The sequence below is a fragment of the Salmo trutta genome, chromosome 24, assembly GCF_901001165.1.
Source record: "Salmo trutta chromosome 24, fSalTru1.1, whole genome shotgun sequence".
Classification (NCBI taxonomy): Eukaryota; Metazoa; Chordata; class Actinopteri; order Salmoniformes; family Salmonidae; genus Salmo; species Salmo trutta.
In genome coordinates this window covers 29,717,143-29,743,415 of record NC_042980.1, presented here as the reverse complement: position 1 = coordinate 29,743,415, position 26,273 = coordinate 29,717,143, and the positions used below count along the sequence as shown (strand labels likewise).

The window sequence follows — 26,273 nt, the reverse complement described above, 5'->3', positions numbered from 1 at the left end:
CACACCGAGCAGGAGGAAACATAAACCCTCACGTCCTTTGCCAAGGTGGGCCACCAGTACTTCCCAGTCAGACAGCGCACGGTCCGACCGATCCCCGGATGACCAGAGGAGGGTGATGTGTGGGCCCAATAGATCAACTAGTCACGGACAGCAGACAGAACGTACAGACGCCCAGCGGGACACTGGAGGGGAGCGGGCTCTGTACGTTACGCCTGCTCAATGTCCGTGTCCAGCTCCCATACGACCGGCGTTACCAGGCAGGAGGCCGGGAGTATGGGAGTCTGATCCATGGGCCGCTCCTCTGTGTCATACAGCCTGGGCAGTGAGTCTGCCTTCACATTTTGGGAACCTGGTCTGTAGGACGGGGTGAACACAAAACGGGTAAAGAACATGGCCCACCTTGCCTGATGAGGATTCAGTCTCCTCGCTGCCCGGATGTACTTCAGGTTGCGGTGGTCAGTCCAGATGAGGAAAGGGTATTTAGCCCCCTCAAGCCAATGTCTCCACGCCTTCAACGCTTTAACCACAGCCAACAACTCCCGGTCCCCCACATCATAGTTACGCCCCGCCGGGCTGAGCTTCTTCGAGAAGAAAGCACAGGGGCTGAGTTTTGGTGGCGTACCCGAGAGCTGTGAGCGCACGGCTCCTATCCCAGCCTCGGACGTGTCCACCTCCACTATGAACGCCAAAGAGGGATCCGGATGGGCCAGCACGGGAGCCGAAGTAAACAGAGCTCTTAGCTGCCCAAAAGCCCTGTCCGCCTCAGCCGACCACTGCAACCGTGCAGGACTTCCCTTCAGCAGTGAGGTAATGGGAGCAGCCACCTTGCCAAAACCCCGGATAAATGTCCGGTAGTAATTGGCAAACCCTAAAAATTGCTGCACCTCCTTTACCGTGGTGGGAGTCGGCCAATTACGCACGGCTGCAATGCGGTCAATCTCCATCTCCACCCCTGAGGTGGAAATGTGATACCCTTGGAATGAGACGGCCTGCTGAAAGAAGAGGCATTTCTCGGCCTTGACGTGCAGGTCATGCTCCAACAGTCGTCCAAGTACCCTGTGCACCAAGGACACAAGCTCGACGCGTGTAGCGGAGTATATCAGAATGTCATCGATATACACCACTACACCCTGTCCGTGCAGGTCCCTGAAAATCTTGTCTACAAAGGATTGGAAAACTGATGGAGCATTTATCAACCCGTACGGCATGACGAGGTACTCATAATGCCCTGTGGTGGTACTAAACGCTGTCTTCCACTCGTCTCACTCCTGGATACGCACCAGGTTATACGCACTCCTGAGATCCAGTTTAGTGATGAAGCGTGCCCCATGCATTGACTCAATCGCCGTGGTGATAAGAGGTAGCGGGTAACTGTACCTCACCGTGATTTGATTGAGACCTCTATAGTCACTGCATGGGCGCAGACCTCCATCCTTCTTCTACACAAAAAATAAACTTGAGGAAGCGGGTGAAGTGGAGGACCGAATGTACCCCTGACGCAGGGATTCAGAGACATATGTCTCCATAGCCACCGTCTCCTCTTGCGACAGGGGATACACGTGACTCCTGGGAAGTGCAGCGTCTGCCAGTAGATTTATCGCACAATCCCCCCGTCGATGAGGTGGTAATTGAGTCGCCTTCTTTTTACAGAAGGCGAGAGCCAAATCGGCATATTCTGGGGGGATGCGTACGGTGGAGACCTGGTCTGGACTTTCCACCGTGGTAGCACCAATGGAAACCCCTACACACCTCCCCGAGCAGTCTCGCGACCTCCCCGTGAGGGCCCTCTGTTGCCAGGAAATGATGGGGTTATGATGAGCCAACCAGGGAAGGCTTAGTACCACGGGAAACGCAGGAGAGTCAATGAGGAAGAGACTGATTCTCTCCTCGTGACCCCCCTGCGTCACCATGGCCAAGGAGATGGTTGCCTCCCTGATTAGCCCGGACCTTAATGGTCGACTATCCAGAGCGTGTACCGGGAAAGGTCTAACTACAGGAATAATGGGGATCCCTAAACTAAGGGCTAACGCTCTGTCTATAAAATTCCAAGCTGGGCCTGAATCGACATTTACATTTACGTCATTTAGCAGACGCTCTTATTCAGAGCGACTTACAAATTGGTGCATTCACCTTATGATATCCAGTGGAACAACCACTTTACAATATTACATCTATATCTTTTTTTTTACTTAATCCTATCCCAGGTATTCCTTAAAGAGGTGGGGTTTCAGGTGTCTCCGGAAGGTGGTGATTGACTCCGCTGTCCTGGCGTCGTGAGGGAGCTTGTTCCACCATTGGGGTGCCAGAGCAGCGAACAGTTTTGACTGGGCTGAGCAGGAACTGTGCTTCCGCAGAGGTAGGGAGGCAAGCAGGCCAAAGGTGGATGAACGCAGTGCCCTTCTTTGGGTGTAGGGACTGATCAGAGACTGAAGGTACGGAAGTGCCGTTCCCCTCACAGCTCCGTAGGCAAGCACCATGGTCTTGTAGCAGATGCGAGCTTCAACTGGAAGCCAGTGGAGTGTGATGAGGAGCGGGGTGACGTGAGAGAACTTGGGAAGGTTGAACACCAGACGGGCTGCAGCGTTCTGGATGAGTTGTAGGGGTTTAATGGCACAGGCAGGGAGCCCCGCCAACAGCGAGTTGCAGTAATCCAGACGGGAGATGACAAGTGCCTGGATTAGAACCTGCGCCGCTTCCTGTGTGAGGCAGGGTCGTACTTTGCGAATGTTGTAGAGCATGAACCTACAGGATCGGGTCACCGCCTTGATGTTAGCGGAGAACGACAGGGTGTTGTCCAGGGTTACGCCAAGTCTCTTAGCACTCTGGGAGGAGGACACAATGGAGTTGTCAACCGTGATGGCGAGATCATGGATGGGCAGTCCTTCCCCGGGAGGAAGAGCAGCTCCGTCTTGCCGAGGTTCAGCTTGAGGTGGTGATCCGTCATCCACACTGATATGTCTACCAGACGAGCGCCTTATGCTGGGAATGCGGGGGAAACTCAGGGAAACAAACAGGTACAAACAAGTGGTCAACAGAGGACTCTGGATGAGTGTGGTGCAGACTCACCTGGGGTGACGCCAGAGTGCCCTGCCTGCTGCCTCGACTCCCAGGGGACCGACACGGCACCAACCGGCAGTATGCCCTCTGTGGCCACAGATGGTGCACGTGATGGCCCCTCCTCCAGCCTCCCTGCGTGCAGCCCCTCCCAACTGCATGGGCATGGGAGCGGGGGTGCTGGAAGATGGAACTGACAGAGCCCCCTCTGGACGTCCGCGTGTAACCAGCAGGTTATCCAACCGGATGGACAAATCCACCAGTTGGTCAAAGGTGATGGTGGCATCCGTGCAGGTCAGCTCACGTCGGAGGTCCTCGCGCAGGCTGCATCGATAGTGGTCGATGAGGGCCCTGTCGTTCCAGCCTGCTCCGGCGGCCAAGGTCCGGAATTCCAGGGCCAACTCCTGCGCGCTCCTCATCCCCTGCCTCAAATGGAAGAGCCGTTCCCCCGCCGCTCTACCTTCAGGCGGATGGTCGAAGACGGCCCGGAAGCGGTGGGTGAACTCCTTGAAGTGGTCCAAAGCCGCATCTCCTTCTCCCCACACGGCGTTTGCCCACTCCAGAGCTCTCCCCGAGAGGCATAAGACGAGGGCGGACACTCTCTCCCTTCCCAAGGGAGCTGGGTGAACGGTGGCCAGGTAGAGGTCCAGTTGTAACAGGAACCCCTGGCACTGTGCTGCCGTCCCATCATACTCCCTGGGAAGGGAGAGACGCATCCCACTGGGACTGGCTCTGGCCGGGACGGGTAGAGGTAACCCCGATTGCGCTGGTCAAGGCACTGGAGAGACTTCCTGTCTCTCCCAGCGGTCCATGGTCTGGACAACGTGATCCATCATGGCACCAAGATGATGTAACATTGCAAAGTTTTCCTGAACGCGCTCCTCAACTCCTCTAACCGGGGTACCTGCTCCTGCTGACTCCATGGTCATAGGTGTGAAATTCTGTTAAGAGTGGCGAAGGCGAAGTCAGGTGCAGGAGAGCAGAGTGTAGTTAACAGTGTAGTTAACAGGCACACTTTTTATTCCGGTCCAAACGAAAGCACATAACTACATATAACGTGCCCAAAACACGGAACATAAACAAAAGTCTGGCGCGTAATAATACCCACATAACATCAAAACAATTTCACACAAAGACATGGAGGGGAACAGAGGACCAAATACATTCAGTGTGATTAGGGAATGAAAACCAGGTGTGTATGGAACAAGACAAAACAAATGGTAATATGAATAATGGAGGAGCGATGGCTAGAAAGCCGGTGACGTCGATCGCCGAACCCCGCTCGAACATGAGAGGAGCCGACTTCGTCTGAAGTCGTGACAATAGCAAATAGAGGACGATTTTCCCGTGGTTCATTATCATGCCAGCCAGGTAGGCTGTACTCCTGTTGTAAAGAGAAGCAATGCGCTTAATATTAGGAAAGGTGAGAAATAAAAAGCTAAATAAAAAAATAAATAGAAAACTGATGGGATCCTCATCTTTTTAATAGAGGCCATCACTCTGTTTTCTCACGCAATTGCATAGCGTATAGAAATGTTGCGCAACATGAGCTCATGGGCTCTCATTAAGTGTTTGATTCGATTTTAAATTGCATTTGCATTGATGTTAGAGTGATTAGAGGGATGATAGAGTACTGAGTACCAGGCAGTTATCAAGTTTGGTAGGCTACTAATGACCATCAGCATCATCAGAGCTTGGAGAAGCCTAATTACCGTAACTAAACGGTCACGTGGAATTTGACTGCCATCATGACTCGTGACCTCCGTTGTGGGGGTAATACAGTCACTGTAACAGCCCTAATTGCAATAACGCCGCTCTCACTACATTGGAAGTTAATAGAAATACGACTTTTAAATTGCGAAAACATCTATCATACATGTCAGATTTCAATACTGGCCGATGTCATAACATGAGAGGTTGTCTTCTCTCGAATTAGCCATTGATCATATTTTTGCGATATTCCTACCTCGAGAAATGTGTAATTTAACAGAGGGACCACCACATTTCTCTTATTTGTTTGCCTCCTCAGTCCAGGGTGCATTGCATGTTGCATGGCTGTTGAGAATGTCAGACTCCACTCTGCGAGGCAAATCAATCTGCAGGTTGAACATGGTGAGAATGTAGACTCTTAAATTGATAGTGCAGTGTGTTTACGTGATTTTACAGCTAACTAGCTACATCACATCATGATATTGACTTTGGTATTATTGTGTGTAGCTACGTTTGCTATTTGCTGTTTAGCTAGCCATCCAGCCCATAGAGAGAACATTGCATTGTGGGTTTTGTAGTAGACTTGAGCTGCAAGAGATTTCCACAACGATTTTCAGATGTTGCTACCAACCTTACTATAACAACAAAATAAAACTATTGTTCTCTTAACATTGTAAATTATAGTAATTACTGTTTTTGGGTGCATTTTCCCTTTAAGTTAGTTTCCAATGAACATGTTGCCTGAGAATGAAATGGCTTTGGCAGAGTGGGCAGGGGCGGGCAGCGGTACAAGCTGTTTGTGTACGGGCCCAACCAAGGGCTGCTGTATAATTGCTTCAGCATGGTGTGATTTGGCACCAGGACGACCACTCCAGTTTACCTGACCCACCAACCATTCATTTCAATGTGCTGCATGCAGATGGGAATTCAAATGGAGTTTTCAGCATGGTGTGGCTGGGGGAGGGTGGAGGTGAGGGGGGAGTTTAATGAGGATTGACTAGAACCTGGACTAATCCTGGCAGTAATGTGTTTATTTTGGTTTACATGTATATTCAGGTATGACCTGGTGTACTGTAATAACCAAGCTTAGCTGAGGAATAGGAAAATAACTAGGTCTCTGTATTTCAGTATGAGTATGTGTTGCTGATGCTGAGTGTTTGTGGTGTGTTTCTAATTAGATGGGATCATTCATAAGAAGATATGGCTCTAATTCTCCTATAATTACTACTGCCTACTGCCTGCTAGTCTTATGAACCAGCATTTTATCATCCAACATGATTACAATTCAAACCAACTTCCTCCCAGCTAAGCACTTGCCAAGGAATGAGAAACTCACGGTAATACAGTTACACCTGATGCTTTACTTACTGACCATTCCAAAGACAACTTTTAATACTTGAAGTGGTATCTAGATTGGCACTTTGTAGTCAATGATCTATGACTAATTTCTGAATACGACAGTGTTATTTTGGACATATATGGAGCGTTTAGATCAGTAGTTTATTTCAGGAAATATGAGTGGCACACTTTCACAGAAGTTTAACAGATTTACATGTTATTCTCACTGACTGTTATTTCAAAGATTGACTCTCAAAATGCTAATGAACAATTACTGTATCTTCACAGTAGATGTATCGATGTAATCGTACAGCACAGTCTTTGAAATATGTTGTAATTTTCCATTTGAGTGTTAGAACCCATCATATCAGTAGAGAAGTGTTAATAAAATCTGTTACAGTCTGGCGGTCTTGCACACTACAGCAATCACAGTCTCACTCACATACACACACGTGCACACACACACACACACACACACACACACACACACACACACACACACACACACACACACACACACACAGCCCACATTCCTTTCCACATTTAGAATGCTAGGCTACTGTTGCTGGCTCTAAAAACGTCAGTCTGCTACAGCGAGACTCACATTGCTCTGATTTCATGTTAATTCCTCTTCCTTTTCTCTTAACTAAAACAGAGCAGATATAAAGTGGAAGCAGGAACATAAAGAATGAGAGTTGACTGTGTTCTGAGGACAGACTAAATATCCCTGGCTGTATACTGTATAACAGCCTTTGAACAGTGTGTTTGAAGCTCTTAGAGATTGTCATGAAGGGGTTGTCGAAGCTTTGTTCCTCCTCTATTATCATTCTGCCAACAAATTGAGCTCTTCTCTCTCCTAATGGTCCCGTGTGTCTCTGGGAAACGTTCAAGAACAGCCTAGTGTTCCTTAGACAGCAGACAGCAGCCAGAGAAACTCACACCGCTGCGTTCGCAGTCACAAATGTTTTTTTTGCATCTGCTGCTGAATGATGTGCTTTGGCAGTGCAATCTATGGCTTGTACATCTACAGATGTGGTGCTCTTAGACATACATCTGATTAGTGGAATAGCGTATTCATATGACGTGAGAGTTCAAGTACAATAAAGTGTAGAGAAGATCACAGTGTAAAGTGTCATCACAGTTAAGGTGATGGATTAAACAGTGTTGAGGCCTGTCATGACATTATCTCCAGCTTGTTTGTTGTGTTCTTCTGGCTTTGCTCAGAGGTTGTTTATTTCAGAGAGATGTTTTTTATGCTAATGAGACCTCTAGCGAAGATCATTCAGTGTGATTTAACACTGTGTTTGTGTGTGTGTGTGTGTGTGCATGTGTTTATGTGTGGGGGAGAGGGTGAGGGGGATTTAAAGGGGTGTTAAAGCTCTCGTTGGGCATCCATCATGTGGAAGGGAAAGTTGGGTTGAAGCACAACAACAATCTTCATAACACCTTATTAAGTGTTCATTATCTTTGTTTGTGCCATTAGGAATCCAAGCACACTGCTGCATCCCATTCTTCTTCCTAGGAGGTAAATGACATCCAGGCTCCACATTAGATAATTAACCAGCAGATAATGAAGGCTTTAAGTGAGGGAGGGAGGGAGGGAGGGCTGCTCTGTTCTGCAGCAGGTTAGGACTGCAGGAGGAGAGGGCTGCAGTAGGAGGCCTGAGAAGGACCGTTCACCATTCCTTATCTTGCACACACTTGAAATCATACACAAACACTGCACTATTGCACTTCAGGATTATATATTTGCACTGAACGCTGACCAAAAATGGTATTGAAAATCAAATCAAATTGTGTTGGTTGCATACACGTGTTTAGTGGGTGTAGCAAAATGCTTGTGTTCCTAGCTCCAACAATGCAGTAATATCTAACAGTACACACAAATCTAAAAGTAAAATAATTGTATTAAGAAATAAATAAATATTAGGACGAGCAATGTCATAGTCCGGAGTATAAATATACAGTACCAGTCAAAAATTTGGACACACCTACTCATTCAAGGGTTTTTCTTTTTTTAAAAAAAGTATACATTGTAGAATAATAGTGAAGACATCAAAACTATGAAATAACACATATGGAATCATGTAGTAACCACCAAAAAAAGTGTTCAACAAATCAAAATATATTTTAGATTTTAAATTCCTAAAAGTAGCCAACCTTTACCTTGATGACAGCTTTGCACACTCTTGGCATTCTCTCAACCAGCTTCATGAGGAATGCTTTTCCAACCGTCTTGAAGGGGTTCCCACATATGCTGAGCACTTGTTGGCTGCTTTTCCATCACTCTGCGATCCAACTCATCCCAAACCATCTCAGTTGGGTTGAGGTTGGGTCATTGTGGAGGCCAGGTCATCTGATGCAGCACCGTCACTCTCCTTCTTGGTCAAATAGCCCTTACACAGCCTGGAGGTGTGTTGGGTCATTGTCCTGTTGAAAAACAAATGATAGTCCCACTAAGAGCAAACTAGATGGGATGGTGTATCGCTGCAGAATGCTGTGGTAGCCATGCTGGTTAAGTGTGCCTTGAATTGTAAATGAATCACTGACAGTGTCACCAGCAAAGCACCCCCACACCATCACAGCTCCTCCTACATGCTTAATGGTGGGAACCACACATGCAGAGATCACCCGTTTACCTAATCTGCGTCTCACAAAGACACGGCGGTTGGATCCAAAAATCTAAAATTTAGACTCATCAGACCAAAGGACATATTTCCACCGGTCTAATGTCCATTGCTCGTGTTTCTTGGCCCAAGCAAGTCTCTTCTTCTTATTGGTGTCATTTAGTAGTGGTTTCTTTGCAGCAATCGACCATGAAGGCCTGATTCACGCAGTCTCCTCTGAACAGTTGATGTTGAGTCTGGTAACTCGATTGAACTTATCCTCTGCAGCAGAGGTAACTCTTGGTCTTCCTTTCCTGTGGCGGTCCTCATGAGAGCCGGTTTCATCATAGCGCTTGATGGTTTTAGCGTCTGCACTTGAAGGAACTTTCAAAGTTCTTGACATTGTCCAGATTGACTGACCTTCATGTCTTAAAGTCTTTGCTTATTTGAAACTGTTCTTGGTTCTTGGTCTTTTACCAAATAGGGCTATCTTCTGTATACCACCCCTACCTTGTCACAACACAACTGATTGGCTCAAACGCATTAAGAAGGAAAGAAATTACACAAATTAACTTTTAACAAGGCACACCTGTTAATTGAAATGCATTCCAGGTGACTACCTTATGAAGCTGGTTGAGAGAATGCCAAGAGTGTGCAAAGCTGTCATCAAGGCAAAGGGTGGCTACTTTGAAGAATCTCAAATATAAAATATATTTTGATTTGTTTAACACTTTTTTGGTTACTACATGATTCCATCTGTGTTATTTCATAGTTGTGATGTGTTCACTATTATTCTGCAATGTAGAAAATAGTCAAAATAAAGAAAAACCCTTTGAATGAGTAGGTGTGATCAAACTTTTGACTGGTACTGTATGTGATGGGATATATAGACATTATGGACAGTATGTGGATACAATATGTAGTATAAATGAAGAATACGTGGATAGAATAGTATATGCACAGCAATAGTTGAATAGGATGAACTTAGAACTAGAATACAGTATATACATATAAAGTGGGTTTAACTGTACGTAAACATTATTAAACGGACCAGTGTTCCATGTCTATGTACATAGGGCAGCAGCCTCTGAAGTTCATGGAGGAGTAACCAGGTGGTGGCCGGCTAGTGACAGTGACTAAGTTCAGGGCAGGGTACTGGGTGGAGGCCGGCTAGTGATGGCTATTTAACAATCTGATGGCCTTGAGATAGAAGCTGTTCTTCAGTCTCTCTGTCCCAGCTTTGATGCACCTGTACTGACCTCGCCTTCTGGGTGATAGCGGAGTGAACAGGTCGTGGCTCGGGTGGCTGAGGTCCTTGATGAACTTCTTGGCCTTCCTGTGACACAGGGTGCTGTAGATGTCCTGAAGGGCAGGCAGTGTGCTCCCGGTGATGCGTTATTGAAGGTAACATCCAAAGTATTGGTTTGGGTTATTGCTATCTGTTCAGTCTGTCGACCAGAGATCTAAGTCCTGGACATCAGTGGTGGTCGGTGCCGTTTAAGATGAGGGAGGAGGATATTTTTAAATGAGCATGGCCTTATTTATATTACAGCATAGTGGATGACTGTCATTCATATTCCATTCACCCAGCTCAATGTAACATCAATAGGTTTAGGTTACTACATGATACTCAAATCGCCCCTGTACCCATCATGCTACAACCCTAGCTTATGTTGCAAACTTTCATCAAGATCATTTTTAGTAATCAAGGGACCAATAGTGTCACATTCAAATACCACCTTGCACACTCTTGCCTGCATCTAGCTGATCTAGGGTGTAATCATTAGTCCAACAGTTGCAAATTAGAGTTACGATTGGACAAATTCAGGTATGTTTATCCCGTTTCGTTCCGTTTGCCTCCGTTTAAGAAACGTTTTTCAACAGAATCGGTGGAATGAATATAATAACAGCAGTAATTCAAATCAAATTTTATTTGTCACATACACATGGTTAGCAGATGTTAATGTGAGTGTAGCGAAATGCTTGTGCTTCTAGTTCCGACCATGCAGTAATATCTAACAAGTAATCTAACCTAACAATTTCACAACAACTACCTTATACACACAAGTGTAAAGGAATGAATAAGAATATGTATATAAAAATATATGAATGAGTGATGGCCGAACGGCATAGGCAAGATGCAGTAGATGGTATAGAGTACAGTATATACATATGAGATGAGTAATGTAGGGTATGTAAACATTATATTAAGTGGCATTGTTTAAAGTGGCAAGTGATACATTTATTACATACATTTTTTCGTTATTAAAGTTGCTAGAGATGAGTCAGTATGTTGGCAGCAGCCACTCAATGTTAGTGATGGCTGTTTAACAGTCTGATGGCCTTGAGATAGAAGCTGTTTTTCAGTCTCTCGGTTCCAGCTTTGATGCACCTGTACTGACCTCGCCTTCTGGATGTTAGCGGGGTGAACAGGCAGTGGCTCGGGTGGTTGCTGTCCTTGATGATCTTTTTGGCCTTCCTGTGACATCGGGGGGTGTAGGTGTCCTGGAGGGCAGGTAGTTTGCCCCCAGTGATGCGTTGTGCAGACCTCACTACCCTCTGGAGAGCCTTACGGTTGTGGGCGGAGCAGTTGCCGTACCAGGCGGTGATACAGCCCGACAGGACGCTCTCGATTGTGAATCTGTAAAAGTTTGAGTGTTTTTGGTGACAAGCCGAATTTCTTCAGCCTCCTGAGGTTGAAGAGGCACTGCTGCGCCTTCTTCACCACGCTGTCTGTGTGGGTGGACCATTTCAGTTTGTCCGTGATGTGTACGCCGAGGAACTTAAAACTCTCCACTCTCTCCACTACTGTCCCGTCGATGTGGATAGGGGGCAGCTCCCTCTGCTGTTTCCTGAAGTCCACGATCATCTCCTTTGTTTTGTTGACATTGAGTGTGAGGTTATTTTCCTGACACCACACTCCGAGGGCCCTCACACCCTCCCTGTAGGCCGTCTTGTCGTTGTTGGTAATGAAGCCTACCACTGTAGTGTCGTCTGCAAACTTGATGATTGAGTTGGAGGCGTGCATTGCCACACAGTCATGGGTGAACAGGGAGTACAGGAGAGGGCTGAGAACGCACCCTTATGGGGCCCCAGTGTTGAGGATCAGCGGGGTGGAGATGTTGTTACCTACTCTCACCACCTGGGGGTGGCCCGTCAGGAAGTCCAGGACCCAGTTGCACAGGGCGGGGTCGAGACCCAGGGTCTCGAGCTTAACAAGTTGAGGGTACTATGGTGTTAAATGCTGAGCTGTAGTTAATGAACAGCATTCTTATATAGGCATTCCTCTTGTCCAGATGGGAATACACTGCTGGTCACACGCAAACACAGTTCACTTTCATAGCAGCCATATAAAAACAGCATGATCACTTAGCTCGTTGTATATATAATTCCTTCTCAAAACTATCTTGTGGACTTCAGTGCACAACACATCAGCTGTCTGTGACCAGAAGAAAACATCTTTCCAAGCCAAACCTTCATATCATGACCGCTAACCGCTACACACAGCCTACATCGTTGTCACCATATTAAGTAATGTCATAGTCAACATAGCTACTCGAACTAACGCATTAGTAAACCCGCTACAATCATGCCGTACAGTGTACAGTCAAAAAGCAATTTAGCAGTTACACCGGCAGGCCCAGTGGCACCACATTTATAAAAACCAAAAGCTTACCCTGACTTGGAAGAGTTCCAGTGTTGGATAGCCATAACCAGCTAGCTAACATAGCATCCCTTTCTGTTTGAGTAGGCTAAACTAAAGTAAAAAATAAATTATACCAAATATAGCTTTGGCCTAAAGTAGTCCTGTCGTTAGGTAGGTGTAGGGAAATGATCTCTGCAGGGGAGAGGGTTCAGAGGAAAAACCTAGGCGCGCCTCTCTCTCTCTCGAACCAAGAGGAGGACAGAAGCTAGCTGTCCTGAGGCTACACCCTACACAGTGCTGTTGAGGCTTCTGTAGACCTTCATTGCAAAACAGTGTGTTTTAATAAATTGTTTGTTGACGTGTATATATTTAGAAAGTGAAACATTAAAAAAAGTGAACCTATTTACATTTTTATGACATTCACTGAGGAGGATGGTCCTCCCCTTCCTTCTCCATGGAGCCTCCACTGCTGGACATCCTAATCAAAGTCTGAAGTGTGTTCAGTCTGTCTGGGTGCCAGCCCAGGCCATTGTCTCCCTGTCACTGGCTGCTTGGCCCATAAAAGCCCTGTTTTACTGTCTGTCTCTGGCCTCATGGGGCTGGGTTAGTCTCTGAAGACGATTGACTGTGGGACTGCACTCTCTCCCTCTCTCTTTGCTCTCCCCTCTCTTCCTGGGACTCTGTAAAGGATGTCTGCTGAATGGTTTACTACTCTGTTAGTTCATTTGGCCAGAGACTGTTTCTACCCAGCGATAAACATTACTGTAAAGGAGCAGCAACCTCTGAAAGGTCCATAAAACCAGAGTGTTCTCAGATCACAGCCTGTGATAATGTCACTGAGATATTACTGATGGGCCGGGCGGGGCTAACACTGTCTGGACTGTATTGTAGAGAGTGGAGTCTCTATCTCCCTCCCTCTCTATATGTCTTTATTGTCCTTTCCTGCCCTCTTTCTCTTTCACTCTCCATCTCTATCTCCCTATCTCTGATAACTCTCTCTAAACTGGGCTTTTGCAAGTGCCTCAGGTGTGTCAGTAACAACAGGTCTCAGACAAGGTGACATATCCTGCAAGGCTAAGCTACAGTGGCTATAGCCAGCTTACCCCCAATACACACATACACACACAGCACAGAGAGCTTACCTGTTGCTCCTGGCCGAGATGACTTAAGACAATGCTGGCAACGAAGAAAAGGAAGGAAAGGTTACAGGGCCTCCTCTTCCTAGTATCCTGATGGTTAATGTCCAATCGCTGAAAAATAAACTTTGTGAACTCAGAGCAATGCTTCAATTGCAGAGGGACATCAGGGAATGATGTGTATTTGTTTTTACAAGGACATAGCTTATGGACAATACACTCAACTCTGCTATTCAACCAGATGGCTTCTTCACATGCTGGGGCACGAGTACAAGACATTACAAGGCTGCTTCGTACCGTTCTAAGACAGCTGCCGGAAGCTGACGCTGTAGTAGTCCATGTGGGGTCAAATGACATGAGGGCTAGCTCGGAACTGCTGAAACTGGATTTTGAAGAACTGATTCTAGCTCTGAAATACTAAACAAAGCGGCAGAATATCTCAGGCATCGTACTATCGCTGGGCCGTGGCTGCAGAAGATTCAGCAGTCCATCCAAATCATCTTGTCCATGCATTTCAAGGCTGCGTTGAAACAATAACTTATCAATGACTCAAGCCCTGTTCAGATAATCCCTACCATTGTGTTGCTGAGTTGTCGTAGTGCTGCTGCAAATGTACATGTTCCCAGGGGTGTTGGAAGTCACAATGTAAGTAACTTACTGTATGTTCCTTCTACTCCCCTGGATGCCTCTGTCATCCTACAGCTGTTGTCAGCAGTAATCCTGCACCTATGAACCGGAGTTATACTGTTAGCACTGAGGCAGTTTGCCCTAGTAGGAAGCATACTATGTGCAGCTCATGTTTACCTCTGATAAGCCTCCCAGTAAAGCAATAAAAACAACCAAGAATCCCAGAAAGCGCAAAAAATAGCCCATGAAATCGATAACTTGTTTGAAAGTCAAAACATTCATATACTGACCAGCTCTGAAACTCACTTACATGCTGACCACACCGCTCAGGTTGGGTGCGCAAGCGTTGCAAAATAAATGTACACATACATCTAAACTGCCTGTGCATGTCAACAAGCGCCTGCGTAGCCAAACACTAAAATATTTCAACTTGTGTGTCTGGATCGTGTCTGGTGTGGATGTACAAAATCAACATACGCGCGAGGGTGCACATGAATGCACGCGTGTGCCCAGTCTAGACAGTATGTTAAATAATACAGTTGAAGTCAGAGGTTTACATACACTTAGGTTGGAGTCATTAAAACTCGTTTTTCAACCACTCCACAAATGTATTGTTAACAAACTATAGTTTTGGCAAGTCGGTTAGGACATCTACTTTGTGCATGTGTAACAGTGTAGGTTCCGTCCCTCTCTTCACCCCAACCTGGGCTCGAACCAGGGACCCTTGCACACATCAACAACTGACACCCACGAAGCATCGTTACCCATCGCGCCACAAAAGCCGCGGCCCTTGCAACGCAAGGGGAAACCCTCCTTCAGGTCTCAGAGCGAGTGACGTCACCGATTGAAACACTATTAGCGCGAATCACCGCTAACTAACTAGCCATTTCACATCGGTTACACTCACCCCCCTTTTGACCTCCTCCTTTTCCGCAGCAACCAATGATCCGGGTCAACAGCATCAATGTAACAGTGTAGGTTCCGTCCCTCTCTTCACCCCAACCTGGGCTCGAACCAGGGACCCTTGCACACATCAACAACTGACACCCACGAAGCATCGTTACCCATCGCGCCACAAAAGCCGCGGCCCTTGCAACACAAGGGGAAACCCTACTTCAGGTCTCAGAGCGAGTGACGTCACCGATTGAAACACTATTAGCGCGAATCACCGCTAACTAACTAGCCATTTCACATCGGTTACACATGACACAAGTCATTTTTCCAACAATTGTTTACAGACAGATTATTTCACTGTATCACAACTCCAGTGGGTCAGAAGTGTAACGGCTGTCATATTGTAGAGAGGACCAAGGCGCAGCGGGTTGCATGTTCATCATTATATTTAATGAATAAAGATAACACGAAACAAAACAATAAACAAAGAACGACAGGTGACAGTTTCACAGGCTACAATAATCACTAGCAGTGCGAAATACAACTACCCACAAATCCCCAGGTGAAAACACGCAACTAATATATGACTCCCAATCAGGAACAACGACGTACAGCTGTTCCTGATCGGGAGCCACACAGACCACACAGAAATAAACAAACTAGAAAACCAACCTAGAATACAAAACCCAGAACATACACCAAAACCCCGTAATACATAAAACAAATACCCTCTGCCACGTCCTGACCAACCTACAAAAAACCCCTATACTGGTCAGGACGTGACAAGAAGTTTACATACACTAAGTTGACTGTGCCTTTAAACAGCTTGTAAAATTCCAGAAAATTATGTCATGGCTTTAGAAGCTTCTGATAGGCTAATTGACATCATTTGAGTCAATTGGAGGTTTACCTGTGGATGTATTTCAAGGCCTACCTTCAAACTCAGTGCCTCTTTGCTTGGCTTCATGGGAAAATCAAAAGAAATCAGCCAAGACCTCAGAAAAAATTGTAGACCTCCACAAGTCTGCTTCATCCTTGGGAGCAATTTCCAAACGTCTGAAGGTACCACGTTCATCTGTACAAACAATAGTACGCAAGTATAAACAATATGGGACCACGCAGCCGTCACACCGCTCAGGAAGGAGACGAGTTCTGTCTCCTAGAGATGAACGTACTTTGGTGCGAAAAGTGCAAATCAATCCCAGAACAACAGCAAAGGACCTTGTGAAGATGCTGGAGGAAACAGGTAGAAAGGTATCTATTATATCCACAGTAAAATGAGACCTATATCGACATAACCTGAAAGGCCGCTCAGCAAGGAAGAAGCAACTGCTCCAAAACCGCCATAAAAAAGCCAGACTACGGTTTGCAACTGCACACGGGGACAAAGATCATACTTTTGGAGAATTGTCCTCTGGTCTGATGAAACAAAAATGGAACTGTTTGGCCAGAATGACCATCGTTATGTTTGGAGGAAAAGGGGGGGGGGCATGCAAGCCGAAGTGCACCATCCCAACTGTGAAGCATGGTGGTGGCAGCATCATGTTGTGGGGGTGCTTTGCTGCAGGAGGGACTGGTGCACTTCACAAAATAGATGGGATCATAAAAAAGGAAAATGATGTGGATATTTTGAAGCAACATCTCAAGACATCAGTCAGGAAGTTAAAGCTTGGTCGCAAATGTGTCTTCCAAGTGGACAATGACCCCCAAGCATACTTCCAAAGTTGTGGCGAAATGGCTTAAGGACAACAAAGTCAAGGTATTGGAGTGGCCATCACAAAGCCCTGATATCAATCCTATAGAAAATGTGTGGGCAGAACTGAAAAAGCGTGTGCGAGCAAGGAGGCCTACAAACCTGACTCAGTTACACCAGCTCTCTCAGGAGGAATGAGACAAAATTCACCCAACTTATTGTGGGAAGCTTTTGGAAGGCTACTCGAAACGTTTGACCAAAGTTAAACAATTTAAAGGCAATGCTACCAAATACTAACAGAGTGTATGTAAACTTCTGACCCACTGGGAATGTGATGAAAGAAATAAAAGCTGAAATAAATCATTCTCTCTACTATTATTCTGACATTTCACATTCTTAAAATAAAGTGGTGATCCTACCTGACCTAAGACATTTTTACTAGGATTAAATGTCAGGATTTCTGAAACTGAGTTTAAATGTATTTGGCTAAGGTGTATGTAAACTTCCCACTTCAACTTTACCTTTGATGATACAGTGATACTGTAGCAATACATGTTTACAACCTCTTCAGAAGAGAAAGGAATGCCAATGGGGTGGTGGATGTGTTGTTTGCTGTTTATATTCACAACCACATTCCTGTAATCATTCCTGAGGATCTCATGTCAAATGCTGTTGAAGTAATATGGCTACAGGTTCACCTGCCTCACCTAAAGCCCATTCTTGTTGGACATTGCTATAAACCAAGTACTAACAGTCAGTGTCTAGATAATAAGTGTGAAATACTTGATAATGTATGTGATATCAACAGAGAGGTATATTTTCTGGGTGACCTAAATATAGACTGGCTTTCATCAAGCTGTCCATTCAAAAAAAAGCTTCAAACATTAACCAGTGCCTGCAACCTGGTTCAGGTAGGATGACCACCTTTAAAATACCCAAATGTGGCACAACAGCATGATTTAGTGGGACAGTGTAACCTACATGAATAAAAACATTTGGCAGCCTTGGCAGCAGCTAATGGGGATCCAAAAAAAATACAAATCACTGAGGACTTGTCATGTACCAACAACACCATCCCTCTTGTCAGGACGGTACAACATCAACTCAACTTCCTAAGGTGGCTGAAGAAATTCCGCATGCCGCCCCGGGTCCTCTCCAAATACTACCGATACACCATCGAGAGCGTCCCAACCGGTTGCATCACGGCCTGGTACGGGCTTCGTGCACAACAGCAAGACCCTCCAGCTCTCAACCCCACAGGCCATCTCCTCGAAACAGTGCCTGAGAAAGGCACGCAGCATCATCAAGGACCCCACACACTGTTTTCTTCCTTACCGTCGGGCATGAGGTTTGATACCAACAGGCTTAGAGACAGTTTCTATCTACAAGCCATCAGACTGCTGAACACTTAAACTGGACTGACCACCTGCTCTGATTCTCCACACCTTAGCATACATGCACTCACTCATGCACACACCCACACAGACATAGAGATGCACACATATACAGTACATTCACGCTACACACACACACACACACACACACACACACACACACACATCACAACTGCTGCTACCAGACTCTTATTATACTGCTGAGTTTATACACTGCCCCCATCCCCCCTTCCCAATACACAGGACTATAAACTGTCTTCCTGTATTATACTTATGCTAAAGTATTTATTCTATTCTACTGAGCTACTTACTTTATGTTCATATTATTATATTTTCTTATTTTTTATTGTTGTTGCATTACCGAGAAGTAAGCTGTAAGTAAGTACTTTGTTGGATGATTATACCATGCGTATCCCTTACATACGACTATTAACATTTGAAACACAAACACACTGTCTCACTCACACACAGACACACACACACCAACACACAACAAACACAGTAAACAGTTCATGTTGATGCTAAATGCCATGTAGAGATTGAGATCTGGGCTGTAATAGCTGAGATTAGATAAGGAACATCAAGGTGAAGAGGGAGGCTCGGGGGAGAAAAACACAGCTCAGAGAGTGATCTCTCAAATGTCAAGATGTAAACAACAGACAAAGAGCAGAGGAGTGTGAAGAGGGGAGAGAGGGGGGGAGAGAGAGAGGAGGACTCCGCCTCACATAATCAAAGCTGACATCTCTCAATTCGATTCAATTCAAGGGCATTATTGGCATGGGAAACATATGTTAACAGTGAGGCGGCAGGTAGCCTAGTGGTTAGAGCGCTGGGCCAATAACCGAAAGGTTGCTTGATCGAATCTCCAAGCTGACGAGGTAAAAATCTGTTGTTCTGCCCCTGAACAAGGCAGGAACATTGTTCCCTGGTAGGCCGTCATTGTAAATACGAATTTGTGCTTAACTGACATTCCTGGTTAAATAAGTTTCAATTAAAAAAAAAATGTTGGGGGGGCCAAAGCAAGTGAAGTAAAACAAAAGTGAAATAAACTATTAAAATTAACAGTAAATATTACGCTCTCACTCACTATAACACAGATCCCTTTTGCTATCTTAATGAGGATCAGTGATCACAGCTTCACTCTAGACGTGTGTCGTTGTTTAATGGTTTCTGAGAGATAGATCCCTTAGCAGAGCTAAATAACATCTAGTAAGGTGAGGAACTCTGGTGTTGCTAGGAGAGATGTCACCTCCCCTTCTACCCTTCTTCCGGACCTGGAGAGGGAAAGAGGGATACCTAGTCAGTTGTACAACTGAATGCATTCAAATGAAATGTGTCTTCCGCATTTAACCCAACCCCTCTGAATCAGGGAGGTGCGGGGGGGGGGGGGGGCTGCCTGAAATCAACATCCACGTCATTGCGCCTGGGGAACAGTGTGTTAACTGCCTTGCTCGTGGGCAGAACAACAGATGTTTACCTTGTCAGCTTGGGGATTCGATCCAGCAACCTTTTGGTTACTGGCCCAATGCTCTTACCCGCCAGGCTACCTCCTGCACTATAGGTAACCTTACATGTATGTGGGGAAAGTGTCTGACTTGTCTTGTTGTTGTTATTGTAATGTTAGTACCGTAACTTAAGCTCTTCTATGTCAAACAAGTCAAATGACACTATATAGTCAATATTATCTAATAACACCTAACTGCATCTATATACTGTATAACTGCATTTTGTAGGCTACATTTAGTCTATGGGGATGATAGATGATCTAATCTACATAGAGCGGGATGGGAAACGGGATGGCAGTGTAGTAGTAATATGAATGGCATGTATACACACAGCTAAACACAGATAGTGAGACTGGTGGTGTTTACCCTCAGCCTAGAGAAAGGCAATATGGAGGAAGAGTTTTTCATCAGGGAGAGGAGATAACCGCTTTTTGTGGAACAGGATTGAAAAAAGCTCATTCTCCATATCCAACAGTACCACATCTCAGCTCCACAATATCTCATCCTTACCATGTTACACACAGACACCCCCCCCCCCACACACACACACATAATGCTATCCAGATACATCCCACCTCCACGATATCTCATCCCCTGCCTGCTTCGCCTCACGCTTTCTTTGATTTCAAGAGCTGAACTATTCTGCAACATTTGTTGATGTGGTTCTGCTAGTAAATGCTGCAGAATTGTGCTTCTCTTGGAATCGCTGCTCTTCGCCGCCACGAGAAGTCCACAAGAGATCCATCGCCCACCGAGCTGAGAGCACAAAGATACACACTCACACACACGCACACAAATATACACACACACACTCCCTACACATCTGTTCTGGGCTATGCCTGAGCTCTCATGGTGCTCTGCTCCTCTCTTCTCCTGGACAGTTTTGGTCCAGTGGGTGAAGGACCCGGTCAGTCAGTCCAAGCTGCTGTCTGTGTCTCAGGGCCCAGAGCCCAGCTTCAGAGGTTCTGTAGGTGTATCTGGGGTTGTGTGGTGGATGACTTCCAGAGCTCGTTAACCTTGGGAGGCAGGCCCAGATTCAGCCCAGCCCCCCATGCTCCCAGGTTAGGGTATGATCTGTATGTAGAATGCTCCCCCTCTCTGACCAGCGCTGTCCAGCACATACAAACCACGCAGAAACACTCTCTCTGGCTCTCTACCTCTAGCATCGCTCTTTCACTCTCTTTTTCTCTCTCTCAGAGTCAGGGTTGATACAGTGTACAGTTTTATGTTCTGGTCTAATAAAAACAATGTTACCACGTCAACAACAGCACAGCCTAGGAAATAGTCTTGTCATGTTGGAAGAAACATTATTAATACATGTTAACTTGCAGTCATTACTTTATGCTGATAGATGTATTGTATTTGTCCTATTTACACAGGGCAAACCCTGTTTGAAACATAGTTTGAAAACGCACCACAGTAATTTTTGAATTTACAAGTAATTCACAAAGGTATCAAATGATTATGCAGTTAATCAAATCCCTCTTGTATGAATTTAGCAGTTGTTTCAATTCCAGAGATCACATTCTATTGAAGCCGGCTGCAAGATTTTAGTTCTTGCATGTTTTTTACCGTTGTTTAATTGGCGAGTCCATTTTAGCAGGAGGTTTTAGTGTGTGTGTGTGTGTGTGTGTGTGTGTGTTCATGTGGGTATCATCCCTCAGCTGTGTGTGGTCAGACAGCAGCATCATTAGGTTGACAGTTTAAAACAGTTCTGCTAGGGGAATAAGTGAGTTGTAGTGTGTGAATCAAGGCCATGTATAAAGCCACGTACTGTACCAGAGGTTAATGGCACAGGCAACCTTGGGCCGCTGTAGAGGATATCACTCATCATATTGATACTGCAGCTATGTGTGTGTTGACGGGAGGGGGTCAGCAGTGTGTGTGTGTGTGTGTGTGTGTGTGTCATTGTCCTGTCCTAATTGCTCACATTTGATCTAAGTGGGTGTTGTTTCAGGGCTTGCTCTCCTCTAGGTTCATTTATCAGAGGGAGAAATGGAAAGACTCCATCTACAACTCAAGACTCAGTGCTTCAAGGTGAAGCCCTCAGATGGCTCAGTGTTACCTTGTTAAGTCGATGGGCCCCAGAAGTGGAATTCTCTGAAGATGGAGTGTGTGTGTCAGGGTTTCCGTTAGGAAAATGTGGCACCGGACATTTGACCGACAACATTTTAATTTACCGGACATTTGAGAAATCAGCCGGACCCATATACACTGGGTGGGTAACCTGATTAGGGAGTCTACCCACGCTGCTCAGAATGACAGAAATCACATTTAGATGTTGGTAATTAATATGAACAAAACATGTAAGTCCAGGATGGAACGATGTGCTGTCCTTCTTATACCCAATTCTGATGTGCACTTAGAACATGTTAGAATCACTGTCCACATTTCCTTTTCCTCATCCAATCTGACAAGTAACGAACAGCAAAATCACTAGCCTATGTGTCACGGCTGTCGTAAGGAGAAGCGGACCAAAGTGCAGCGTGTGTGTCGTTCCACATTTTATTTATACTGTGAAACTATGCGATACATAAATAAACTGCATGACCAAAAAAAAACGTGACACAGAGGTGAAACATACACTACTCAAAATGAATCTCCCACAAACCCAGGTGGGACAAACACCAACTTAAATATGACCTCCAATTAGAGACAACGATGACCAGCTGCCTCTAGTTGGAGATCATTTCAAACAAAGCCCAACATAGAAATACAAAAACTAGAACAACCCAACATAGAAATACAAAACTAGAACAATACAACGTAGAAAAACTAAACTAGAAAACCCCCCTGTCACGCCCTGACCTACTCTACCATAGAAAGTAACAACTTACTATGGTCAGGACGTGACACTATGTCAATCTACTATCACTCATAGTAGAATAGTAGAAAAATGTACCTATTCTATTGGTCAGCTTGTCGAGAAGGAAATAGCCTATTCCAAACAGATTCTGGTCCAGTTGTAGGAAGATATATCCCCAATTCATACAACCCGCAGGCCTAGGTTACATCAAAAAAACGTTAAAAAGCAATGAGGCTGATGCAACAGATCAGAACATTTAGTTTAAAATGTTGATAAACAATTATTTCTTCACATTATAAGCACAGCAATGTTCACAAGGCAGTAGGCTAGGTGCGAATGTTCGTTCCGTAATGCAATTAGCGAGAAAAAACCCTTGTCAAAACGCTCGCACATGCAAGCTTTTCATGTGACAGAGATGAAAATATCCGTTAGAAATTTAGGAAGAGAGGAGATGTAATAGGCTACTTTGAAGCAAGGTAAGACATGCCTCATAATATGTATTAAAACATTGAACTTTCAAACAATTCTGTATATGTTTTCAAAATGCATAGCCTACTGCCTCCAGCTCCTTGCACAGTGGTGTGTGACACGCTGATGAAGCCTGCCTTCCCTTGCTGTTTGAGATGCTGCAGCAGCAGCTCTCGGCTGTCTGACAGGTTTTCCACTCAAAGGCTCTGTATCTGTATGCTGTAGGCATGTGATAAATAAGATACATAACGAATATACTGTACACACAAACACAAATTTAATTAAATGAACCTATAGACTGATAAGCATGACCAGTCAAATGTATTTCCTTCGACTGGTATTTCCATCAATGAATAGGCTAAAAAGCATTATTTTGCAATGGGATTTTTTTTTCTCTCCGGGACAATTGGCCGGCGCCAATTTTATTTATCAGCTTTTCAATTTTTTTATAGGCCAAAAGCCGGCTATTACCGGCTAACGGAAACCCTGGTGTGTGTGGCTGTGTGCATTCATGCGTGTGTGTGTGTGTGTGTGTGTGTGTGTGTGTGTGTGTGTGTGTGTGTGTGTGTGTGGTACCATCGGTTAAAGGCTGAGAGGGATTTGAAAGGCCATTTGTCCCTGAGGCAGACAGGCTTTAGGAGCAGACTGCAGGGAGAGAGAGGGAGAGGGGGAGCGAGAGGGGAGGGAGAGGGGGGAGGGAGAGGGAGCAAGAGATGGGGAGGGAGAGAGGGAGATGGAGAGCAAGGGAGTTTAGGAGAAGAAAGGAAGAGGAGAATAGAGGGAGTTTTTTTCTCTTCACTGCTTTCAATATAGTTCATTTTCCTCATCGTTCTGGATATAAATCAGTAGAGATTAATATCATAAGGTCAACAGATTGTATTTGCAGTCTTAGCCATTGTCCTTTCACTGTGTCTAACAGTCCATTTGATACCATCTTGCTTTCTCTTTTGTCCATTTGCTGATGATAAAGCACAATTTTAAACTAGTTTTAGTGTGAGGAGCTGTCATTGTCTGTTATCCTGCAATATATAACCATATCTCTGTGTCTGTTATCCTGCCATATATAACCATATCTCTGTGTCTGTTATCCTGCCATATATAACCATATCTCTGTGTCTGTTATCCTGCCATATATAACCATATCTCTGTGTCTGTTATCCTGCCATATATAACCATATCTCTGTGTCTGTTATCCTGCCATATATAACCATATCTCTGTGTCTGTTATCCTGCCATATATAACCATATCTCTGTGTCTGTTATCCTGCCATTGATAGCCATATATCTTTCTGTCTCTCTCTCTCTGCAGCGTGTCGTCCAGGCTTCTACAAGGCGTTTGCGGGGAACATCAAGTGTTCCAAGTGTCCCCCTCACAGTTTCAGCTATGGAGAGGGGGCTGCTGTCTGCCACTGTGAGAAGGCTTTCTACAGAGCTGCGAGAGACCCACCCACTATGGCCTGCACACGTGAGTTTCATCAATCAATCAGTCAATCAATCAATCAGGCAATCTCGTTATTGTCTAAGCAGCCCTAAATACTCTCAGATAGAGTACAGTACAGGTCTGTAGTGGTATATACTCAGGAACAAAGACAGAGAGAGAAAGAGATGGGGGGGTAAAGAGAGGTAGAGTGAGAGGGAGAGAGAGAGAAAGAGACTGGTACAGTAGAGAGAGGAAGAGAGAGAGTAGAGAGCTGATAGGGATCTGTTGAGTGGAGAATGGGAGCTGATTGATGGGCACTGGGACACAGCTTGCCTCTCAGACAGAGAAAATAGAGGGAGATAGCACAGATAGAGGACAGGAAGCCAACGGACAGATGCTGACAGAGGAGGAGGAGGTGGAAAAGGAGGTGCTCCCTTCATCTGTCCTGAGAGAGAAACACTAAGCAGGACAGATGAGAGAGAGAGAGAGCGTGAAAGAGAGAGAGAGAGCTTGAGAGACAGGTTTATTCATGGAGAAGGGTTGGCTGGAGGGGAGGACAGTGAAGGGGGAAAGAAGGAGGGGGAATGAGTTAAGGAGAGGGAAGCAGGAGGGGGGAGGCGGGGGGGACATGAGAGAGGGATGGAGGGAAGGTGGAGAGCAGATGAGAAGGATGGAGGGGAGTAGGAGGGCAGGAAAGAGGGAATGGGAGTGGGGAAGGGCAGGAGAGAGGGATGGAGGGCAGGAGAGGGCTCCAGCCTATTGTCCAGACAGACAGTGAGCTTGGCAGGACTGGAGAGTTTAAATCCCTCAGGCCTTTTAACACTGCCCCTCTGACAGCTGGCACTGCTCTGTACAACACAATATCTGCACACTCACACACACATTACCTGCACACACACACACACACACAATGCCTGCACACATCTACTTAATGCCTGCATGCACCGTCTCACAATCCCTGGATGCTCTCCCAGAATAACTTGATGAGAAGCTCTCTGTACTAGATAGTAGATGTACAGTGGTATCAAAGTAGACATGATATTATATTAGTAAGGTTTTGGTTTTTAGCCTTTATTAAAACTAATAACATTTACCTTGTACCATAAGAACTGTTCTGTTTCAATGTGTATTATACTCAGATTTATACTCCTACCACTACCAGCTAAAGAGAGTTTAGGACAGAAACATGATCAATCAACACGAAGCCTTTCTATCTCTCTCTCTCCTCCAGGTCCCCGCTCCCATCGTCGTAATGTGGTCTTCAACCTGAATGACACCTCTCTCCTCTCTCTCTCTCTCTCTCTCTCTCCTCCAGGTCCCCCTCCCCTCCTCGTAACATGGTCTTCAACCTGAATGACACCTCTCTCTCTCTCTCTCTTTCCTCCAGGTCCCCCCTCCCCTCCTCGTAACATGGTCTTCATCCTGAATTACACCTCTCTCTCACTCTCTCTCCTCCAGGTCCCCCTCCCCTCCTCGTAACATGGTCTTCAACCTGAATGACACCTCTCTCTCTCTCTCTCTCTCTCCTCCAGGTCCCCCTCCCCTCCTCGTAACATGGTCTTCAACCTGAATGACCCCTCTCTCTCTCTCTCTCTCTCTCTCTCCTCCAGGTCCCCCCTCCCCTCCACGTAATGTTGTCTTCAACCTGAATGACACCTCTCTCTCTCTCTCTCTCTCTCTCTCTCCTCCAGGTCCCCCTCCCCTCCTCGTAATGTTGTCTTCAACCTGAATGACACCTCTCTCTCTCTCTCTCTCTCTCTCTCCTCCAGGTCCCCCCTCCCCTCCTCGTAACGTGGTCTTCAACCTGAATGACACCTCTCTCCTCTCTCTCTCTTTCCTCCAGGTCCCCCCTCCCCTCCTCGTAACATGGTCTTCATCCTGAATTACACCTCTCTCTCTCTCTCTCTCCTCCAGGTCCCCCTCCCCTCCTCGTAACATGGTCTTCAACCTGAATGACACCTCTCTCCTCTCTCTCT

At 45.7% G+C, this 26,273-nt stretch overlaps 2 protein-coding genes across 2 annotated transcripts in view; both read left to right on the top strand.

The window, feature by feature from the left end:
• The window catches only part of LOC115161067 (ephrin type-A receptor 6-like), a 162,075-nt gene extending 137,604 nt beyond the window's left edge, over positions 1–24,471 (top strand). Inside the window, exon 6 of the mRNA XM_029711779.1 lies at positions 24,187–24,471. Within this exon, the coding sequence (XP_029567639.1) occupies positions 24,187–24,410 (224 nt within the window). The 3' untranslated portion in view covers positions 24,411–24,471. The remainder of the gene's footprint in view (positions 1–24,186) is intronic.
• Positions 24,472–25,736: 1,265 nt separating this feature from the next.
• The window catches only part of LOC115161066 (ephrin type-A receptor 6), a gene marked incomplete in the record, with an annotated part of 109,523 nt that continues 108,986 nt past the window's right edge, over positions 25,737–26,273 (top strand). The window contains 1 exon segment of the mRNA XM_029711778.1: positions 25,737–26,114. Within this exon segment, the coding sequence (XP_029567638.1) occupies positions 26,027–26,114 (88 nt within the window).